Consider the following 21,277-nt stretch of genomic DNA (forward strand, 5'->3'; position numbering starts at 1 on the left):
AAAAAGGAAGAGAAACTCTGAATAACCCACAGTTTATTGAAGAATATGATAATAATTTAAAACCTTCTCACAAAACTCCAGACTCAAATCATTTCACTGGTGATTTTCTTTTTTCTTTTTCTTTTTTTTTGAGATGAAGTCTTCCTCTGTTGCCCAGGCTGGAGTGCCAGTGGTGCGATCTCAGCTCACTGCACCCTCCGCCTCCCAGATTCAAGCAATTCTCTTCCCTCAGCTTCCTGAATAGCTGGAATTACAGGCATGCACCACCACACCCAGCTAATGTTTGTATTTTTAGTAGAGACAGGGCTTCACTGTGGTGGCCAGGCTGGTCTCCATCTTCTGACCTCAGGTGATCCGCCCTCTTTGGCCTTCCAAAGTGCTCGGATTATAGGCATGAGCCACTGTGCCCAGCCTCACTGGTAAATTCTATAAAACAAGTAAGGAAGAGATAATACCAATCTTAACCATATTCTTTCAAAAAACGGAGAAGGGAGCGCTTCAACTCATCCTAGGAGGAGGCTAGCGTAACTGATACCAAACCAGAGGAAAAAAACTACAGAATGGTGTCCCTCATGACCCTAGACAGAAAAGTCCTTAACAAAAATACTGGGAAATCAGATCCAGCAATCTGTAACTCACAAAGATAATGTCAGTATATGTTCTCCTGACAGTGGGTCGTTAGTATAATCATTGTCTACTTCATGTCTTTGCAATGCTATTATTAAGGCTTAATGGAATATTTGTTTTTAAAACAGCTTAATTAAGGTATGGTGACATGCAGTGTACTGCTCATATTTAAAGTGTACAATTTGATAAGTTTTAACATACACATATATTCAATTAAACCATTGCCACAATCAAGATAATAAACATATCCATCACCCACAAAAGTTTTTTGTGTCCTTTGTCATTTCTCTTTGGATCCCAGTTGAGAATCACTGCTAATCCTTTCATCCATATTTATGTAACTAGAAAGTGACCTCTTAACTATTCTGATTTTTGGCACTTATTATTTTGCCTTCTCTTTCTCCTGGTTCAGGCTCTTCCTGATTAGTTTTTGTTGTTGTCTTTGTTGATTCAGAACAGTTATTATTAGTAAGTCTCAGAACAACCTGGAAAGTAGGTGGTATCAGTCACATTTTATGGGTGGAAAAACTGAGACTCAGAGTGATGGAGTAACATAGAGCTCACAGAACTGGAAAGTAGTGGAGTCAGGATTCAAACCTCAGTATATCTACTTCCAAAGCCTGAGCAACTGTAACTTCACAGTGTTGCCTTCCTGTCTTGCTTTGTTTTGAAAACAAAAAGTCTGTGTTGCCTTATTTTTTTTGCAACCACCAGTGGCCCCAAAATGGAAAGATAGAAGGAAGAGTTAACATAGGGTTGAAGAGGAAATGGAAATAGGAGTACATGGAGTTTGGAAATCAGCGGCAATAAATGGCAGATCCTTATGCCAATCTGCGTATCATTTTCCTTATTTGATCCAAGGCCAATCCAAAATGAACACTGTCGAATGCAGCCCAGGACTTGACTTGAGTGTGAAAGGGTTTCCTGGCCCTTTCTGTTGATGCTGGAATTGTTGGCCCATCTTCCCTAGCCAAATTGATACGGGTTCCTTTAAACTCCTTTGGAGCATGTACAGTTAGGATTTTGTGCTTCAAAATGCTTCACTGGTAGACTTTACATAAAGACACATGTTCTAGTGTTCCACAGCTAGTAAACTAACTAAATATTATTGGTCTGAAATATTTATAGAAATGAATTATTAATGGTCTGTAGCAAGGGATATCCATGTCCTTAAGTTAGTTACTAGGAGCTGTTAGAAAATGCCTGCCCCGGCAGCCTATAGAATGGGAGAAAATGTTTGCAATCTGCCCATCTGACAGAGTTCTAATATTCAGAATCTACAAAGAACTTAAACAAACTTACAAGAAAAAAACAACCCCACCAAAAAGTGGGCAAAGGATATGAAAAAAATTAAGCCGAAAGCTGAGTCATGCAGGAAGCTGCTTTTCCTTTTGTTCCTAAGCAGAAGTTACAGATAGAAGGTTTGATATCTCCGCAGGTAGCTACTCTGTGTTCATCTTATCTTGTGTAAAGTGCCGATTTACTGAGCGTCAGAGGATTACGTAATTGACTATTGCCCTGCCTGCTCCTTTTTGCTTGGAACGTGTGGATTACCATACTCTCCTTTCCCCTCCAGCCCACTTTTCCCCTTTAAATATTGAAGCACTCAAAGTCATCTTTGGAGAAAGGCACAGACCACAGACTGTTTCTGTGACTCCATGTTTATTTCTTCCAGACATGTCCTTAATCTTGGCAAAATAAACTTCTAAACTGATGGAGACCTGTCTCGGACACTTTCTGATTTGCAATGCCAAATAAATCTTTGTTGAATGAGTGAATGGGTAATAGGAAATTGCTATTTTTTCAGTATGTGCATTTCCAATATTCAGTAAGCTTTATTCCATTTAAAATGTAGTAAGAGATATTTCAGTTTACCAGTACTATGTTACATCCACTCTGACTTTAAAAAATGCATGTTTTCAGCTCAACATCACTGATTGTTAGAGAAATGTAAATCAAAACCACAATGAGATACCATCTTACACCAGTCAGAATGGCAATTATTAAAAAGTCGAGAAACAACAGATGCTGACGAGGCTGTGGAGAAATAGGAACACTTTTACACTGTTGGTGGGAATGTAAATTACTTCAACCATTTTGGAAGACAGTATGACAGTTCCTTGAGGATCTAGAACCAGAAATACCATTTGACCCAGCAATCCCATTACTGCGTATGTACACAAGGGAGTATAGATCATTCTGCTATAAAGACACATGCACATATATGTTTATTACAGCACTATTTATAATAGCAAAGTCATGGAAGCAGCCCAAATGCCCATCAGTGATAGACTAGATAAAGAAAATGTGGTACATATATACCACAGAATACTACACAGCCATGAAAAGGAATGAGATCATGTCCTTTACAGGGACATGGATGAAGCTGGAAGCCATCATCCTCAGCAAACTAACACAGGAACAGAAAACCAAAATCACACGTTCTCACTCATAAGTGGGAGCTGAACAATGAGAACACGTGGACACAGGGAGGGGAACCACACACACCAGGGCCTATTGTGGGGTGGGCGGACAAGGGGAGAGAACTTAGAGGACTGGTCAATAGATACAGCAAAACACCCTGGCACACGTATACTTATGTAACAAACCTGTATGTTTACTTAAATAAATTGTAAATTACTACAATAAAATTTTACTTTATTCCTTTAAAAAAATGCATTTTTACCCTAAATGTAGAAATTAGTCCATTGGAAGTTAAAGCTAACGGATATTTAAAATTTGATTTTTAAAAACGTTTTCTTAAATTCTCTCAATAGATTCTTCAGTTTGAAGATATCTTGGCCAATACTTTCTACAGAGAGCACTTTGGAATGTACATGGAAAGGATGGACAAGAGAGCTCTGATTAGTTTTTGGGAATCTGTGGAACATTTAAAGAATGCTAACAAGGTAGTATATGTAGGCTGAAAGGAATATTAATCACTAGCTGATGTAAACTTGGCATGTGAGACACTGTATCTGTTTTTCTCAAGATAAGTATACATTAAAAGAATCTTTTAAACCAAATACAATATTGACATTGTGTTCTAGCCCATAATGGCAAATAAAATTACATTATATTTTTGCAGAAGATGCTTTTGAATGTGTAGTCAAGGGAAAAAAGGTTTTATAAATGTACCAAGAGACTGAATTTAGTTTTGAGTATTTTTTTTTACACATTATAAAAAGGCATATACATATCCACATTGCTATTATAATGAATTTTGTCCCCTCACCTACACTTCAGTCTCATAATCTTGCCATTTATAATATCATAATGTGCATGTTTCACAGTTTGCCTTTTATTTCAATTTTTTTTTTTTTTTTTTTTTGAGATGGAGTCTCAGTCTTTTACCCAGGCTGGAGTGCAGTGGGGCCATCTCGGCTCATTGCAATCTCCACCTCCCAGATTCAAGCAATTCTCCTCCCTCACACTCCCAAGTAGCTGGGACTACAGGCACATGCTACCACACCCAGCTAATTTTTGTATTTTTAATAGAGACAGGGTTTTACCATGTTGGCCAGGCTCGTCACAAACTCCTAACTTCAGGTGATCTGTCTGTGTGGGCCTCCCAAAGTACTGGGATTACAGACATGAGCCACCACACCTAGCTTTTATTTCAATTTAAATATGAATAAAGGAAAATAAAAATGTTTTTGGGTACACATACATCTTACAATGAAGATCCCAATAATCAGCATTGTGCTTTGCATTTGGCAATATATATTTAAGAATTATGTGTACACAGTCTTTATGTATACAGTCAGCCTTCCTTATCTGTGGGTTCTATATCTGTAGACTCAACCAACCATGGACTGAAAATATTTGGGGGGAAAAAACTGCATCTGTACTGAATATGTACAGAGCCTTTTCCTTGTCATTATTTCCTAAAACTACAAAATCACAATCATTTACGGAGCATTTACATTTTATTAGGTATAAGTAATGTAGAGAGGATTTAAAGTATACCAGAGAATGTACATGGTTATATGCGAAAACACTGCACCATTTTATATCAGGGACTTGAATGTCCTCGGATTTTGGTATCTTCAGGAGATCTTAGAACCTATCTTCCATAGATCCCGAGGTACAACTGTATATGTATGTATATGTCTATAAACATACACAATATCTATAACGTGACATATGTGATCAGTATATACTATTGTGAGAGGTTTATTGAAATAAGTACGAAGAGGCCGGACGCGTTGGCTCATGCCTATAATCCCAGCACTTTGGGAGGCCAAGGTGGGCAGATCACAAGGTCAGGAGTTCAAGACCAGCCTGGCCAACATGGTGAAACCCCGACTCTACTAAAAATACAAATATTAGCCAGGCATGGTGGTGCACGCCTGTAATCCCAGCCACCTGGCAGGCTGAGGCAGGAGAATTGCTTGAACCTAGGAAGGCAGAGGTTGCAGTGAGCCAAGATCACTCCAGCCTGGGCGACAGAACAAGATTTGGTTTTGGGGAAGGCAGGGGGAAACACCAAGAGCATTTTGTACATTGAATTACTCATTCGCATATGAATGTTGCTAGAATAGACTGCCGGTTTAAAATATATCGTAAATCATAAACTATATTTGTTAAGGAACTAAATCCAGTCTTTAAATCTTCTTAGGAATGCCTTTTATTGTTAATTTACAAGCCCCAAATTACCTAATTTTATCCAATATTGTATTTGCTAACTCTGTTACTCATTTTAATCACCAGTTTTGACTACAAATAACTTCTGGTTGTTCTCAAAGGAATATTGTAAAGAGCAATCTAAAACGTTTTTCCTAAACTATGGAAGAGAATTTGAAATTTTTCAATGGAATAAGAGCATATAGCTTCCTTGAAATAGTCTTATTTTTTTGATCTAGCAACATTGATTTGGACATTCTGGGATGTATGTTAAATTAGTTATGTTCATTAAGTTGTATGCTTTTGCTCTTTACTGTTGTCGAAAACTTTGCATAACATTCCTAGAGTTAATGCAATGCCTTTAGAGGAACTATAAAGATTATGTTAATCTGAAGAGAGGTTTTGCATTTCTAAAGTAGGCTGGTGATGACCCAGGCTCATTGCTGAAGACAAAGCTGTCTAATATAAGCTTGACGAGGACATAATCATTCTGAAGTAGTCATTCTGAAGAGTGTTTTTCTGAGTTACACAGTTATTATATTAACTTCTTTCTGGGATGAGAAATGGCACTTCTAGTTACTTATATTAGGTAATATTAGGTAAAAAGTTAAATTGATATTAGCTAACACATTTTTTTCTTGCGGAATTCAGATTTATGAAAAGGAATCTATTACAGGAGGAGAACTGTTATTCTGTTTTTCCCGCCTCCAGTGGTTAAAAGAAATTGCAGGTGTTGACTGTTTAACATGTTCATTTAAAGAACCAGTTTTTTTTGTTGTTGTTGTTTTTTTTTTAAGGATCTGACATTTGCCCCTGGATCCTGAATATGGACACAAAATTCTACATACCAGGGTGCACCTTAAGTGTCTTTCTTCTGACTTTCAAATGCAGAGAATTCAGAGACAAATAATTTTTCTCAGAGATATGTCTTACTTTTCTTTATCTTCCTGTCTTTTCAGAATGAAATTCCACAATTAGTTGGTGAAATTTATCAGAATTTCTTTGTGGAGAGCAAAGAAATATCTGTGGAAAAATCACTTTACAAAGAAATTCAGCAGTGTCTTGTAGGAAATAAAGGTATTGAAGTATTCTACAAAATCCAGGGAGATGTTTATGAGATCCTAAAGGATAGGTATTACCCTTCATTTATTGTCAGTGACCTGTATGAGAAATTGTTGATAAAAGAGGAAGAGAAACATGCCTCACAGATGATTTCCAACAAGGATGAGACGGTGAGTCACATTTAACTTTCTGCTCCTTTTTATTGGATAAGCTTTTAAGTATGTTTAGGTGGGTACATATTGTGTGAGCCAAATTTGATGCACATCTTTATCTTTTAATATACAGGACCTTAAATAGAATAAAAGTAACATCTTTTAATATACAAGACCTTAAATAGAATAAAAAGTAAACGTGAATAACCTTGTCTCTGGTTGTATGTATTTCTTCTTGCCCTTTTATCCTCTGACCTACATGTTCCCTCCTGCTGGCATTGAGTCAGAGACCTCCTGCCCTCTGTTTTAGACACATCTCTGGTCTGACTCCTAAAAAGTGAAGACAGAAAGTCTGTAGGGTGGGACATTTATGGGTTAGACCAGTTAAGAAAACCAGTAGAACTATAGCCCTAGAAGAGAGAAGAGATGGGGAAAAAATGAGGAGAGGTAGGGAATGTAGGAGGGGTTAAAGGAAATATTTTGGAGTTTAAAGAAGTCAGAAGAAATTAAAATGCTCCAAAAGAAAACTTGCTAATGTAAGAGTTAAATAAAGAGGAAAGAAACACGAAAAGCAGCTCAACAGTCAAAGACAGACTTATTTTGGAGAATAAACCTGAGAGGGGCTTCTGGAAGATTTTTTTTGATCAGGAGCACTCCCTCTTACAGACTAAGAGTATTTAAGGGTTTTAGGGTGAGAGAGCTTATGACAGGCTTGGAATGTTTCTGTGTGGAGGAGAAGTTTATTGCAGGGTTGGAATGTTTCTGGCCAGAGGGGAGGTTATCTTGGGGCTGACATGTCTCTGGCTAGAGGGAAGGTTATCTCGGGGCTGGCATGTCTCTGATCGGGGAGGGGTTTATCTTAGGGTTGGAATGTTTCTAGTTGGAGATGTCATTTGTGGTTTGTGGTCTTACTGACCTTAACTATTAGGCTGATGCCCTTTGTATTTAGGTGGTTTTTGATCAAGGGGATCTTTAGAATGGCAGTGCTTGTCCAAGATGGCGATGCTCCTGCTCTGTCACTCCAGACCCTATAGTTATGAAAAGGACAAGGGGTGGCGTGTTCTTTCTGGCTACTTCCTGCTGATGAGGGGACGGAGAATTTTCTGGTCTTAAATTGACTGTAGGAGTAATGCCATCTGTAGATGTTTTTGGGTAGTTATCTGTGAAATAGCCATAATCCTGTCATTTAAAAATTTTTGAAAAAGGTTAATTAGGCAGAGTAAGAACATTAGTCCTAGGCATATTATTAGGAGAGGGCCCAGGAATGGGATCACCCATGCTATGATTTTGTTTCCAAACCAAGAATCCGTTTGGTTATTTTGGTATTCCCTTAGCTTTTTAGCCCTTTCTTTAAGTTTTTCAGCAGTTTGTCTCTTACTAGGCCCAGTTAATTGAGATAGAAACAACATTCCTCACCCAATGAGAGACAGAGGCGCTTGTTTGGGAAGGTCCATGTGTAATTTTCTGTAAGTAACCATTAGTAAAAGACAAATCGCCGGGTGTGGTGGCTCACGCCTGCAATCCCAGCTCACTCTGTAATCTCAGAGACTGAGGAGGGTGGATCATGAGGTCAGGAGTTTGAGACCATCCTGGCCAACACAGTGAAACCTCGTCTCTACTAAAAACACAAAAAAATAGCTGGATGTGATAGCATGCGCCTGTAGTCCCAGCTACTTGGGAGGCTAAGGCAGAAGAATCACTTGAACCCGGGAGGCGGAGGTTGCAGTGAGCCAAGATCGCGCCACTGCACTCCAGCCTGAGCGACAATGTGAGACTCCATCTCAAAAAAAAAAAAAAAAAAAAGACACATCATGGTAGGACTGATTTGCTGTATTATACTTGGTTTAATTATTTGCATACAGCACAGTAAGAAGAATTATTTGTTAAATAGGACTTTTAAATTGGCTTTGATGAAACTTTGTTCTGTAGAAGGAATCTGAGATAAGACCTTTTTAAAGCCAAGTCCAGTCATGGATTTTTACCGTCAGATACCTATGAGTTGGGTGATGTTTCTCCTCTTGAGGTTCCAGGATAACTTGGGGTTCCTGGCCTGTCAGAAAGTGACCTTCTTTACTTACCACAGATCAGAAACCCTGTACAGGAACTGTGTACACAGTATATGAGGCCAGTTTTCTAAGGGCTTTATTGGCTTCGTAAGTGAAGTTTGATTCCTTAAAGAAAAGCACACCATTCCAGTCAAAGCCGTGGTAAAATAACCACTTTTTCCAACTGTGCCCTGTTACAAAAGAAAACAAATTCTTATTGCACTTATGCAAATAACTATATTGCCATAACTTAAGAATACTCAGAGATAGTTTCCAAATGCTAGAGAAAATCAGGTAGAGAGAAACAAGTATGCTTCAAATTTTGTTCATGGGAGTATACTATATTGCTAAAAGCTGTCAGTAGCTCAAAAGAAAACTTACTTTGACTTTGAAAAGCAAAACGAAGGATTAGCAATATTTTAAGCAAAACGTCAGAAAGATCACTCCAGTCCCCTGTTAGTTCCGTTCATGCAGTTAATTCCTGTCCTGCTTGACATTAATGAACATTTTAGCTATTCAAGTCCTGAACATTTTTCCTCTATTCTGATGTCACAATATCCAAAGTTATCAGAAACCTGCATTTAAGAGCACCTGTTAGAGCCTTATAGCTGATTATAAAACCACCTTCTAAAGAGGACCAAAACAAGACAACAATTGTTTATGGAGGACCAAAAGTTTTAGGGTAGCCATCGTTAAAGACACAATGGACAAGGAAATCTGTTACCTCTGTGGCACAAAGTAATTTTAACACAATTATAATTACTACTGATAACATACATTAAGATATATCAGAATTATAGGAGTCTCCCATAACATTGGAACACATACCAATAACTTATTTATGCAAACATAGCCCAAAGAAAGCCGAACACCATTTTGTATTTGACAATGCTTCCTATATGATTTTATACCAAATAAGCCAAATTTTACTTTTATATTAGTGTGCTATTAATGTTAAACTCAATTTTTAATAAACCTTGTAGACACATTTACCCAATTTTAATGTTTGACCATAAGGTAAGATTTTTATAGACCCTTTTTAACCCTTTATAATTTTTGTTAAGGAGCAGGTTAGTGCTTTAAGAAAAACCCGTTGTGCTTTTATTTTAATGCTCAGTTTACAGAAAAACTGGATGATACTCCTTCAACTTTAGCCAATATGTTTACACACAGAATTTCCTTTACAATTAACCTTCCAAAACTTGCGTAAACCTTCTTTTTTATTTTATTCAACTTAAAACAATTCTTTAATCTTTTAATCTAGGTAAAAATCCACATTCCTATGCCTCCTTATAATCTTTTTGCCAAAAGTATATGTAAAATGTTTTTTCAATAGTCTTAAGTACATATTACACTGTTAACTTTTAGCAACCTTTACTTTTGTTGGTAAGTTTGGGATTTTAATTATGTACCAGGTGGAGAGCTGAGGACCTGGACAGAAGTGCAGATAAGGTCTGACTTATTCCAGCATTTGACTCTGTGTGGCCTGGGCCTTTTCTAGCTGTAAAGCAGGCAGGTTGTACAGCTGAGAGTTATAGTAGCATTTTATAAAGCATTCAGGAGGCTTAATCACTTTTAAATTGTACAACATTTCTTATATGAATTCCCTTTTATAAAATTTTTCACAACTTACACAGACAACCTCTGACATGCCTCGACTTTCTGATTTGTTGTAAACATCCCTCTCTTTAAACAACCAGTTAATTTACTTTAGGACAAGAATTTACCATATAAGATACTTTTTTATATAAATTATCTTTTCTTTAATATCATTTGCATAGCTAGGGGGTATGGCTAATTTCACATGTCCCCAGGACTTATCTATTTTTGTGTATTCACTTAGTTTACAGTTTAGCTTTGAAACAAAGATGGTAACAATCCTTTCCCAAAACAAACTTCCTTTATGTCTGTGGACTAGACTGCCTAAAGCCACAAGATTAGAAGTTAGCGTATTTCACTAAATAGTTCAAGATGTAGCTAACTTTATTAGACCAATATTAATGTTTCATTTATTAAAAAATTACACAAGCAAAGATTATTCCGTCTGGGCCGAGTTTCAATTTTGTATCCTGTATGCTAGATTTTGACACCTTATAGTATTTGGCAGAGATAAGTATGAAATCGCTTGATCAATAAATGCAAGCAAAAATGTATGCAGGCAGTTCTTAAGACATTTCTGATCTTACTGTGCCAGTAAGTAGTAAAGTCTCGTGAACTGAAAGATCGCATACCTTTTACTTTTCCTGTAAAAATATTTGATTTAAGCCCTGATTTTTATTAGGCCAATTAATTAGAGCTCTTTTAGTAGACATTGCACACAACACATGTATAGCCTCACAGACACCCAGAAGAAGATCCAGTAGTTATAAGATTTTTTTTTCTAATTTCCCAATTGGATTATTGGCCTTTGGGTGAGGCCCTTTAAGAACAAAGGCTAAGGAAACAATTTCCGTGGCCTAATAAACAAGTGTAGCTGGAAGACAAAGACAGATTTTGAAAGGTACTTACTCACCTCGAATTCCAGGGGTTCCATAAGGAAAACAGATTTTTTCCCAAAACGGGATTTGTGGCACTTTTTTGGTTTTCCCAAGGAGCCCCAGGCCACCAGATGTCATTTTAGGGTCTTTCATACATGCACCAAGAGTGGCAAGACAGAGTGGAGAAAAGTAATTCAGTTGACTGGGAAAAAGCCTTTTCCAGGAAAACAAGATTTATGAAGAGGAAAACATAAAGGTCTTTTAAATATACTCATAGCTTGGATATTCATTTTAATTAAGTTGAGTGCTCTTATCGGGCTGAGGGTGGAGGTTAGAGTTATATAAATGTCACGCCAAGTTAAATTAAAGAATTGAGTTATGTGTAGGAATTCCCAGTGATAATGAGAGGGATTTTCAGATAAAGATCCCAGATGCTGTTTGATCTGTGACAAATCAAACATGGAGAAAGGGACATGAACGCAAGCAGTGCTTTCAACCCCAGCTGCTTCCCGGAGGGGGAGAATGGCAGATTGACTGGTTGGAGTAGTTTTTGAACAGGTAACAGGTGGAGAAGGAGGAGGAGCAGGATTTGGGACTGAAGGCTTGGGGGCAGGAGGGGCCACTGGGGTGGAGGTTTGAACAGGCGAGGAGCAGATACAGGGGAATAAGACTACAGAGGAGATCCATCTGCAGGCTCAAAAGGGGTTTCCAAGGAAGGCGTTTCGAAGGAAGGAGTTTTGGAGGAAGGAGAGACCCAGGGAGGGTTTTCATTAAGAAGAAGGATTTCATGAGGGGTGCGAGCTTGACATAGGGAGGGTTGGGATCTAAGATAGAAGAAAGCCTGAATGTAGAGAACCACTTGCCATTTGCTATTCGTGGTTATAAAATTGTCAAGGTCCCTGAGAATTTGAAAGTCAAAGGTGCCGTTTTTGGGCCATCAGTTGTCATTATCTAATTTATATTGGGGCCAGGCTGTGTTGCAATGAAAAACCAAACGCTTTGGCTTTATGCTTCTTATAAGCCAAGTTTGGAGAGGTTGTGAAGGACGTAGGAATGTGGGATTATTTGGCACCCAAGTGGACGAGTGAGAAGAGGCTAAGGGTGTCTGTTTTTTTGTTCCAGGCGTCCCCAGACAAAAGACAGAGACCCAGAGTCCTCTTTCCAGAAGAGGACAGTTAAGCTAAGAAGAAACTGGGTATCCCCAAGATTTCTTCTAGTTTAGTCCCACTGCTCCTCTGAGGATCAGGATGGCAGACCTGACTTTCCTGGGTACCGTGAGAAAGCCTAGGGAAGGCAGATTTTACCAGTTGTCTGGATTAGTGTCTGATGTTGGATGTTCCGGTTGGAATCAGCAAAGGGCCTCTTTGACTGGAGCTGCACAAGGAAGACAGACAGACAGACAGAGAGAGAGAGAGAGAGAGAGAGAAGGGAGGATGAGGGAGGAGGAGGGACAAAGACTAGAGAGCTAAATACATGTTGCGGGCAGTTGGAGGTGGATTCCTGAGACCTGAGGGTTTTAAGAACCCACCTGTGAGTAGCCCCAGCCTGAGGCTCACAGTACACTTCGGGTTAGTTGTCCTCCTCACGCAAATCACTCAAAAAGTGAAGTGAGAGACAAGACAGGGTGGGTGGCCAGAGACTCAGGATCCAGGAGGACGGGCTGCTGCTGCCCACTGCTTCCTGAGTTGCAAGAGAGTCTCTATCCCCAACACCCATCCTAGGTTTCAGTATCAAATGTAAGAGTTAAAGAAAGGAAAGAAGCATGAAAAGTCGCTTAACAGTCAAAGACAGGTTTATTTTGGAGAATAAACCCGAGAGGGGCTTCTGGCCAATTTCATTCAGGAGCACTCTCTCTTACAGACGAAGAGTAGTTACTGGTTTTTAGGGTGAGAGAGCTTATCACAGGCTTGGAATGTTTCTGTGTGGAGAAGAAGTTTATTGCAGGGTTGGAATGTCTCTGGTCAGAGGGAAGGTTATCTTGGGGCTGACATCTCTCTGGCTGGAGGGTTATCTCAGGGCTGACATGTCTCTGGTCAGGGAGGGATTTATCTTAGGGTTGGAATGTTTCTAGTTGGAGATGGCATTTGTGGTTTATGGTCTTGCTGACCTTAGCCATTAGGCTGATGCCCTTTGGATTTAGGCAGTTTTTGGTCAAGGGAAACTTTTAAATGGTGGTGCTTGTCCAAGATGGCGATGCTCCTACTCTGTCAGCTAAACCACACGTTAAGTCTAGTTTTCTTATAGCGTACACAATTATTTTGGATAGCTCCAGTTGCCACCTCTTATTTACTGTTAGTGACCCCTATGAGTTTTAAGGTTTGCGCGAAAAGAAACAAATTGTTTTATAGTCATCTTACATAGTAAGATTATGATTTGTCTTGGATTTTTTCTTTCTGCCCAGTTCACTATCTCCAGCCCTGAGGACTCAAGTGCTTGCTCTTGATGGTATTAGAAGTCATCTTGGGGTCTCTGAACTGTTGATTGTCTAAACTTCATATACATTCTTTTTTTAAGTTTTGTTACTTGGTCCTTTACATGTAAAATCACTGAGCTGATCAGTCCAAAATTCGCTATTTATTGCATTTTATTTTTGATAGGTCACAGTTTGTTGTATCTATGTTATCTCTCTACTTCAGAAATTAAGATGGTTAATTTTACAGCAAATGCTGTAAAAGAGGTTATTCAAATTAATTAAAACATCTATACTCAGCAGATACATTGAATAAGGATGTGAACTGACATTTGATGTGAGGTGACAGTAAACAAATAGGAAAAAGTGTCTACTTTCACCTAGGATTCAAAGAGGGCTGATATATAACTGACCTTTCGAGAACTCCAACTCTTTGTTCCAGTAATCTCTAGAAGTGGGAACTTTAGGAAATTTATCCTAGGAAAATAATTAAAATGTAGAAAAAAGTTTATGCATTTGTTTGTTTTTGTACATCTGGGATAGCAATAAAGCAGAATCAACGCATAACAGGAGCATCGTTAGGAATGTGCCTCATAAGTTCTCAATGCCATTGTTGTTCTAATTATTCTCATACAAGGCTGACTTAAAAATGGTAATTTTGAAGGTGATAATACCCTCAATACCCAGCATTGTGTGTTATGTGAAGAAGGCAGAATACCCAAATGAATGCAAAGTATGAAATTATATATCATTTATATATATATTTATAGACAACCAATTAAAAGAACATATGGGCTGGGTGCAGTGGCTCACATCTGTAATTCCAGCACTTTGGTAGGTTGAGGCAGGTGGATCAGTTGAGGTCAGGAGTTCAAGACCAGCCTGGCCAACATGGTGAAACCCTGTCTCTACTAAAAATACAAAAATTAGCTGGACATAGTGGTGAACACCTGTAGTACCAGCTACTCGGGAGGCTGAGGCAGGAGAATGGCTTGGACTGGGGAGGCAGGGGTTGCAGTGAGCTGAGATCACGTCACTGCACTCCAGTCTGAGCAACAGAGTAAGACTCTGTCTCAAAAAAAAAAAAAAAAACACACACACATGCAAACAACCTATTTTTCTATGACCATTGGTACTTTATTCTTCCTTGAAAAAATTTTAATTTACTGTTTGTTACGATTACGAAAAGTTAGAACAAGAAAACCTAGAAGAAAGTTAAGGATAAACTGGAAGCTGGATCTCAGCAGTTCTCTGCAGTGCCCTGCATGCTGTTGCTGCTCATGAATCTAATTCCTGTGCTGTTGGGTAATCTAGCCAGACGTTTCCAAGTTACAGAGTTCTTATGACTATTAAGTCACTTTCAAATGCTATTTTACTTGTAAAATAATATACCTATTGATTTGTAGAATATATCAAGAGAAGGACTGAACAAAGTATATACTGAAAATACTTTCGCTCATGGGAATATGGTAATTTTCTTTTATTGCATGAGTTTTTAATAATATACTTAGGAGACTGGAAAGCAGCCAAAAGTCAGCGTCTTGGTTGAAGATTAGGTACAGAATATCAGGTCGAGTTGGGAAGAAAACTGAGTTGCCGTCCCTTGTTCTATGCAGATTTCCTTAGACGTACCACTTGGGAAATAATGGCATGGGATTTCCCCCCCCCCTTTTTTAGGCTATAAAATGTTTCCTTTTTGCAATTCTGAACACCATTTACTTTGGTTCCAAAGACTTTGATTTTTCTCTTTGCTGAGAAAAAGCAGTCTGAATTTTCTACTTTGGTATTCTTTCCTTCCTGAAATGTAGTATTTTGCAACAGGGTGTCGTGACAGATACTAATTACTGAATTTTCTATCATTATAAGATATGGTGGTATGTGACTCTCCCCTCCAGGGCCCAAGAGATGAGGCTGGTGAGGAAGCCGCGGATGACAGTACCAATCGGATCAATGAACAAGCCAGTTTTGCTGTAAACAAACTGCGAGAACTAAATGAGAAACTTGAATATAAAAGGCAAGCTCTAAATTCTATTCAAAATGCACCAAAACCTGACAAGAAGGTAACTCTTTGCTTTCAAGGTTGTCTTTGAAAGTTTACATTTGTCTAATTTGGTAGTTTTCAGTTGAGGTTGAGAAGTGTCAGTTTCTTTTAAAATAATTTTAACCATGAGCAAGTTCCATTGTTATTTTTTTGCTTCTAGGATAGAACTAGAAAGCATTTGTTGTTAATCTCTTATGGTTTGGCGTTCTTTCTCAGTTTCAGCTGTGAGTAACTCTGTTCTTTGCATCTGCTTTGCCTACAGGGCCTTTGGGGAACAGGCTAAGCTTTCTCTTGTGCCAGGGTCATTTCTGGAAGTTAATTAAATACTCGAGGACAATCTTTTGAAAAAAAAAATGTTTTCTTTTAACTGCTGCAAGTGCAATTTAGGGAACTTTACAGTATTGTACAGGAAATAAATTGTTTTGCTAGAAAACAACAATTTGAAAGTTTAAAAATGTACAGCATCTCACTAATTGACCTTTCTCAAACCCAAGCTGTGGTGTGGCTTTTTGCTTTGTGTTTTGCTCCTTAGAATTAAACAGGAGGTTTCTCTAATATAGATATGGCTGATGCACTTTGGTCTGCCAGATTGGTCTCTGGCACTTTCTGAATGTGTGTTTGAGGATTTCAAGTGGTCGACATGAGAGCAACTTAAAAAAGAACAATTTCAGTGAGTCACAGTGGGTTTTCTGTGAGCATGTGCCCAATCCTATTGAGCCTTCTTTAGTACTCTTTTTGTAGACATTCAAATGCTTTTGTAGTAGGAGAATATTCCTGAGACAAGGTGTAAGAAAAACTGGTATCATGAGCCTGTCAGCAATTTACAATTAAAATATCTATTAATCTATAATCCAGTTACTGTCTAGTTAAACAGTGAGTTTTCTTCAACAAAGAAAAAGCAAAAGAGAAGGAAGAAAGACCTGCAAAGGTGTGTCATCTTGGTTAGTAGTAATATTTTTACAAAATTATGTAGGAAGAAGTTTAATGGGAGTGTCACATTGATAATCATTGGTGATGGGCTGGTTGCACAATGAGATTACATGCCTGTAATCTCAGCCCTTTGGGAAGCTGAGATGGATGGATCGCTTGAGCCCAGGAGTTTGAGACCAGCCTGGGCAACATAGGGAGACCCCATTTCTAGTAAAAATTTTTAAAAAAATTAGCCCAGCATGGTAGTGCATGCCTCTAGTCCCCAGCTCTAGGCAGGCTGAGACAGGAGGATCTCTTGAGTCTGGAAAGTCAAGGCTGCACTGAGCCGTGATCACGTTACTGCACTCCAGACTGGGCAATAGTCTCAACAACAACAACAACAACAACAACAACAACAAAAACCCGTGGCCAGGCGCAATGACTCATGCCTGTAATCCCAGCACTTTAGGAGGCTTCACAACATCGTGAAACCCCGTCTCTACTAAAAATACAAAAATTAGCCCTGCGTGGTGGCAGGTGCCTGTAATCCCAGCTATGCAGGAGGCTGAGGCAGGAGAATCTCTTGAACCCGGGAGACAGAAGTTGCAGTCAGCTAAGATCATTCCACTGCACACCAGCCTGGACAACACAGCAAGACTCCATCAAACAATCAATCAGTCAATATTAATTGTACTCTGAAACGGAAACAAATGGCCAGGTTTCCCGGATTGTCATAAGAAATAGTTCATTTTCCCCCTTACAGGGAGTCATTCCCAGTTACTACATACAGAACTCAAAAGCCTGATCGTCTTCCCAGTGACAAGAACATGTCTGAGATGATCCACAGAATTTGCTGGCATGGCAGATAATCAGTATCTGCAATGTGGCATGTTCTTTAAGAACAGCTGTCTTATTTATTCTGGATTCATCTCATTATAAATTAAAATGCATCTATGGATAACAGTATGAAAGACGAGCTAGAGAATGTTCATTGAATTATTTTCTGCTTGGTTTGTTTGTTTGAAAGACATTTTTCAGCCCTTCTTAAAATAACTTTTGATAACCATGGAATAAACATTCTTAGCTATATTATATTTCATATATATTATATGAAAGAATTTTCAGGAAACGTGGAACAATTCACTGGTACTGTGACTTAATTTGAACTCTACTCTCTGATCTACGTTTGCTATGTAATCAGATTGTCCACAGGCTGCTCACGGAGCACTCTGCTTCTAGCTGTTGCGCACGGGACAGAAAGGGCCCTGAGGATGGAAGGCAGCTGATCCTTCTCTCCAGAAGGAGACATAGTCCTCCTTTTATGTTTTACTCATGTTGGTAAAAAAATTAATAATTAATTTTTTAAAAAACTTAAGATTGGCCAGGCGTGGTGGCTCATGCCTGTAATCCCAGCACTTTGGGAGGCCAAGGCAGGCGGATCACCTGAGGTCAGAAGTTTGAAACCAGCCTGGCCAATGTGGTGAAACCCCCCCTCTACTAAAACTACAATAATTAGCCAGTCGTGGTGGCGGGCACCTGTAATCCCAGCTACTCGGGTGGCTGAGACACTAGAATCGCTTGAACCTGGGAGGTGGAGGTAGCCATGAGCCGAGATCACGCCATTGCACTCCAGACTGGGCAACAGAGTGAAACTCAGTCTCAAAAAAAAAAAAAAAACCCTAAGATTAATGTTGAAAACGGTTTTGGCAATCTAGCAATTAACACGCTCCACCCCCAATATCTTGTAATAGTAAGACTTTTCTGGATTACATATCTAATTATTAATCAGATCATTTTCCTGTAAGTACACAGTGGTGCAGACTTCTCAATACAGAATGCCAGTGGTTTGCTTAACCCTCCTTCTCTCACAGACCTCTGTACCAGCAGTGTAATTAGCCGCCAGATGGTAAAGCTAGCCTTTTAGTTTGATTCCTGAAATTTACTGCCTAGGTTTTGTTTTGTTTTGTTTTGTTTGTTGTCTTTGTTGTTGAGACGGAGTCTCGCTCTGTTGCCCAGGCTGGAGTGCAGTGGCCCGATCTCGGCTCACTGCAAGCTCCACCTCCTGGGTTCACGCCATTCACCTGCCTCAGCCTCCCGAGTAGCTGGTATTACAGGCGCCCGCCACCTCGCCCGGCTAATTTTGTTTTGTATTTTTAGTAGAAACGGGGTTTCACCATATTAGTCAGGATGGTCTCGATCTCCTGACCTTGTGATCCACCCGCCTCGGCCTCCCCAAGTGCTGGGATTACAGGCGTGAACCACCACACCCGGCCGGTTTTTTTGTTTTTTTCCTTTACAGAGATTTTGTGAGTCTGGAGCAAACTGTCCAATTCTAGGGTAATGCTGGGAGTAAACCATTAACCATGAAGAATCTCAGTAACACAAGTGATGAGTAAATGCATGGTGCTGTGCTAGTCACTGAAGACTCAGTGTAACATGGAGTCTGACGCCTGCCCTCAAGGAGCAAATATGCTGGTTATGGAATTAAAACAGACATGAAAATAAAATGATCACAGTACTTATTGATGATAAAATGCAGGACAATGGCATAGGCAAGGTGTGCTTCCTGTAGGCTTTCTGAGGAAGGAAAGAGCCCTTGAACACTGCATATTCAGGAGAGTTTTGGAGCAAAGCTGCTGTCCTCAAACTACAGAGTTATATAACTTTATAGGCTTTCTCATAAAAGAGATCTGAAGAGATGGTGAGTGTGGCATTTAAAAAATATTATTTATTTTTGTAAATTCTGGTAAAATATATATAACATTTACCATTTTAGCTATTTTTAAAATTTTATTTTTTATTTCAGTACATTTTTAGGGAGCTGGTGGTATTTGGTTACATGAATAAATTCTTTAGTGGTGCTTTCTGAGATTTTTGTTGCACCCATCACCTAAGCAGTGTACACTGTACTCAGTTGTAATCTTTTATCCCTCATCCCCGCTCCAACCCTCTCCCGAATCCCTGAAGTCCAATGTATCATTGTGATGCTTTTGCCTCCTCATAGCTTAGCTTCCACTTATGAGTGAGAACATATGATATTTGGTTTTCCATTCCTGAGTTACTCCACTTGGAATAATAGTCTCCAAGTCCATCCGGGTTGCTGTGAAGGCCATTATTTCATTTCTTTTTATGGCTGAGTAGTATTCTATGCTCCATACAGACCACATTTTCTTTATCCACTTGTTGATTGATAGGCATTTGGGCTGGTTCCATATTTTTGAAATTGCAAATTGTGATGCTATAAACATGCCTGTGCAAGTATCTTTTTTGTATAATGACTTCTTTTCCTCTGAGTAGATGCCTAGTAGTGGAATTGCTGGATCAAACAGTAGATGTACTTTTAGTTCTTTAAGGAATCTGCATACTGTTTTCCATAGTGGTTGTAGAATCTCCATACTGTTTTCCATAGTGGTTGTACTAGTTTACATTCCCCCCAACCGTGTAAAAATGTTCCGTTTTTACCACATCTACTCCAACATCTACTATTGTTGTATTTTTTTATTATTATTATTATGGACATGCTTGCAGGAGTAAGGTGGTATCACATTGTGGTTTTGATTTGCATTGCCCTGATAATTCCTGATGTTGAGCATTTTTTTTATATGCTTGTTGGCCGTTTGTACATCTTCTTTTCAGAATTGTCTATTCGTGTACTTAGCTCACTTTTTGATGGGATTGTTTGTTTTTTTTCTTGTGAATTTGTTTGAGTTTTTTGTAGATTCTGGATATTAGTCCTTTGTTGGATGTATAGATTGTGAAGATTTTTTTCCCACTCTGTGGGTTGTCTGTTATTTCTGCTAATTATTTTTCTGTGCAGAAGCTTTTTAGTATTTTGCAACTATCACCAGAACTTTTCTCATCATGAAAAACTGAAATTTTGTATCTATGAAACAATAGTTCCCCATTTTTCCCTCCCTCCTGCTCTGGAAAAATCATCATTCTATTTTTTATCTCTATGAATTTAGCTACTCCAACTACCTGATGTTAGTGGAATCACGCAACATTTGTCCTTCTGTGACTGGCATTTTTCACTTAGAGTAATGTCTTCAGGCTTCATCCATGTGGTAGTGTGTGTTAGAATTTCATTGCTTTTTAAGGCTGAATCATATTTCATTGCATGTTTATACCACATTTTGTTTTACTAACTATCCAGCAATAGACACTTGGTTTACTTCCACTTCTTGGCTATTGTTAGTAATGTTACAGTGAATGTGGTTATACAAATACCTCTTAAAAAGATCTTGCTTCCAGTTCTTTTGGTATATACCCAGACGTAGAATTGCTGGGTTCTATGCTAATTCTGTTTTTAATTTCTTGAGGAATCATTAAACTCTCTACCACAACATCTATACCATTTTACATTCCCACTACCAGTGCACAAGAGTTCTGATCTCTCCATGTCCTCCCTGCCAAGACTCGTTATTTTCTTATTTTATAGTAGTCATCCTAATGGTTATCAGGTGGCATCTTATTTTCATTCTGATTTGCATTTCTCTAATGATTAGTTATGTTGAGTATCCTTTCATGTCCTTATTGGCCATTTGTGTCTCTGGAAAATGTCTGTTCAAATCCTTTGTGCGTTTTTAAATTGGGTTGTTTGTGGTTTTGTTGAGGTTTAGGGGTTTTCTATATTCTGGAGATGGAAACTCTGTCAGAGAGGTGATTTGCAAATATTTTCTTATATTTTGTGGTTTGCATTTTTACTATATCAGTAGTGTTCTTTGATGCACAGTTTTAAATTTTGATGAATTCCAGTTTGTCTATTTCTTCTTTTGTTGCCTGTGCTTTTAAAGTGTCATAACTAGTAAATCATAGCCAAAGCCAATGTGATGAAGCTTTTCCCCTATATTCTGTTTTTGTTTTTGTTTTGTTTTGTTTGAGATGGAGTCTCGCTCTGTCTTCACTCCAGGCTGGAGTGAAGCAGCACA

At 38.7% G+C, this 21,277-nt stretch overlaps 1 protein-coding gene across 1 annotated transcript in view; it reads left to right on the forward strand.

Annotated features, from left to right (window-relative positions):
* The window catches only part of SNX25 (sorting nexin 25), a 163,053-nt gene that overhangs the window by 116,337 nt on the left and 25,439 nt on the right, over positions 1-21,277 (forward strand). Inside the window, exons 8-10 of the mRNA XM_012000177.1 lie at positions 3,405-3,536; positions 6,213-6,485; positions 15,295-15,459. Coding sequence (XP_011855567.1) covers positions 3,405-3,536; positions 6,213-6,485; positions 15,295-15,459 — 570 coding nt within the window. The remainder of the gene's footprint in view (positions 1-3,404; positions 3,537-6,212; positions 6,486-15,294; positions 15,460-21,277) is intronic.

The sequence above is a fragment of the Mandrillus leucophaeus genome, unplaced genomic scaffold (genome assembly GCF_000951045.1).
Source record: "Mandrillus leucophaeus isolate KB7577 unplaced genomic scaffold, Mleu.le_1.0 Scaffold62, whole genome shotgun sequence".
In the NCBI taxonomy this organism is placed as follows: Eukaryota; Metazoa; Chordata; class Mammalia; order Primates; family Cercopithecidae; genus Mandrillus; species Mandrillus leucophaeus.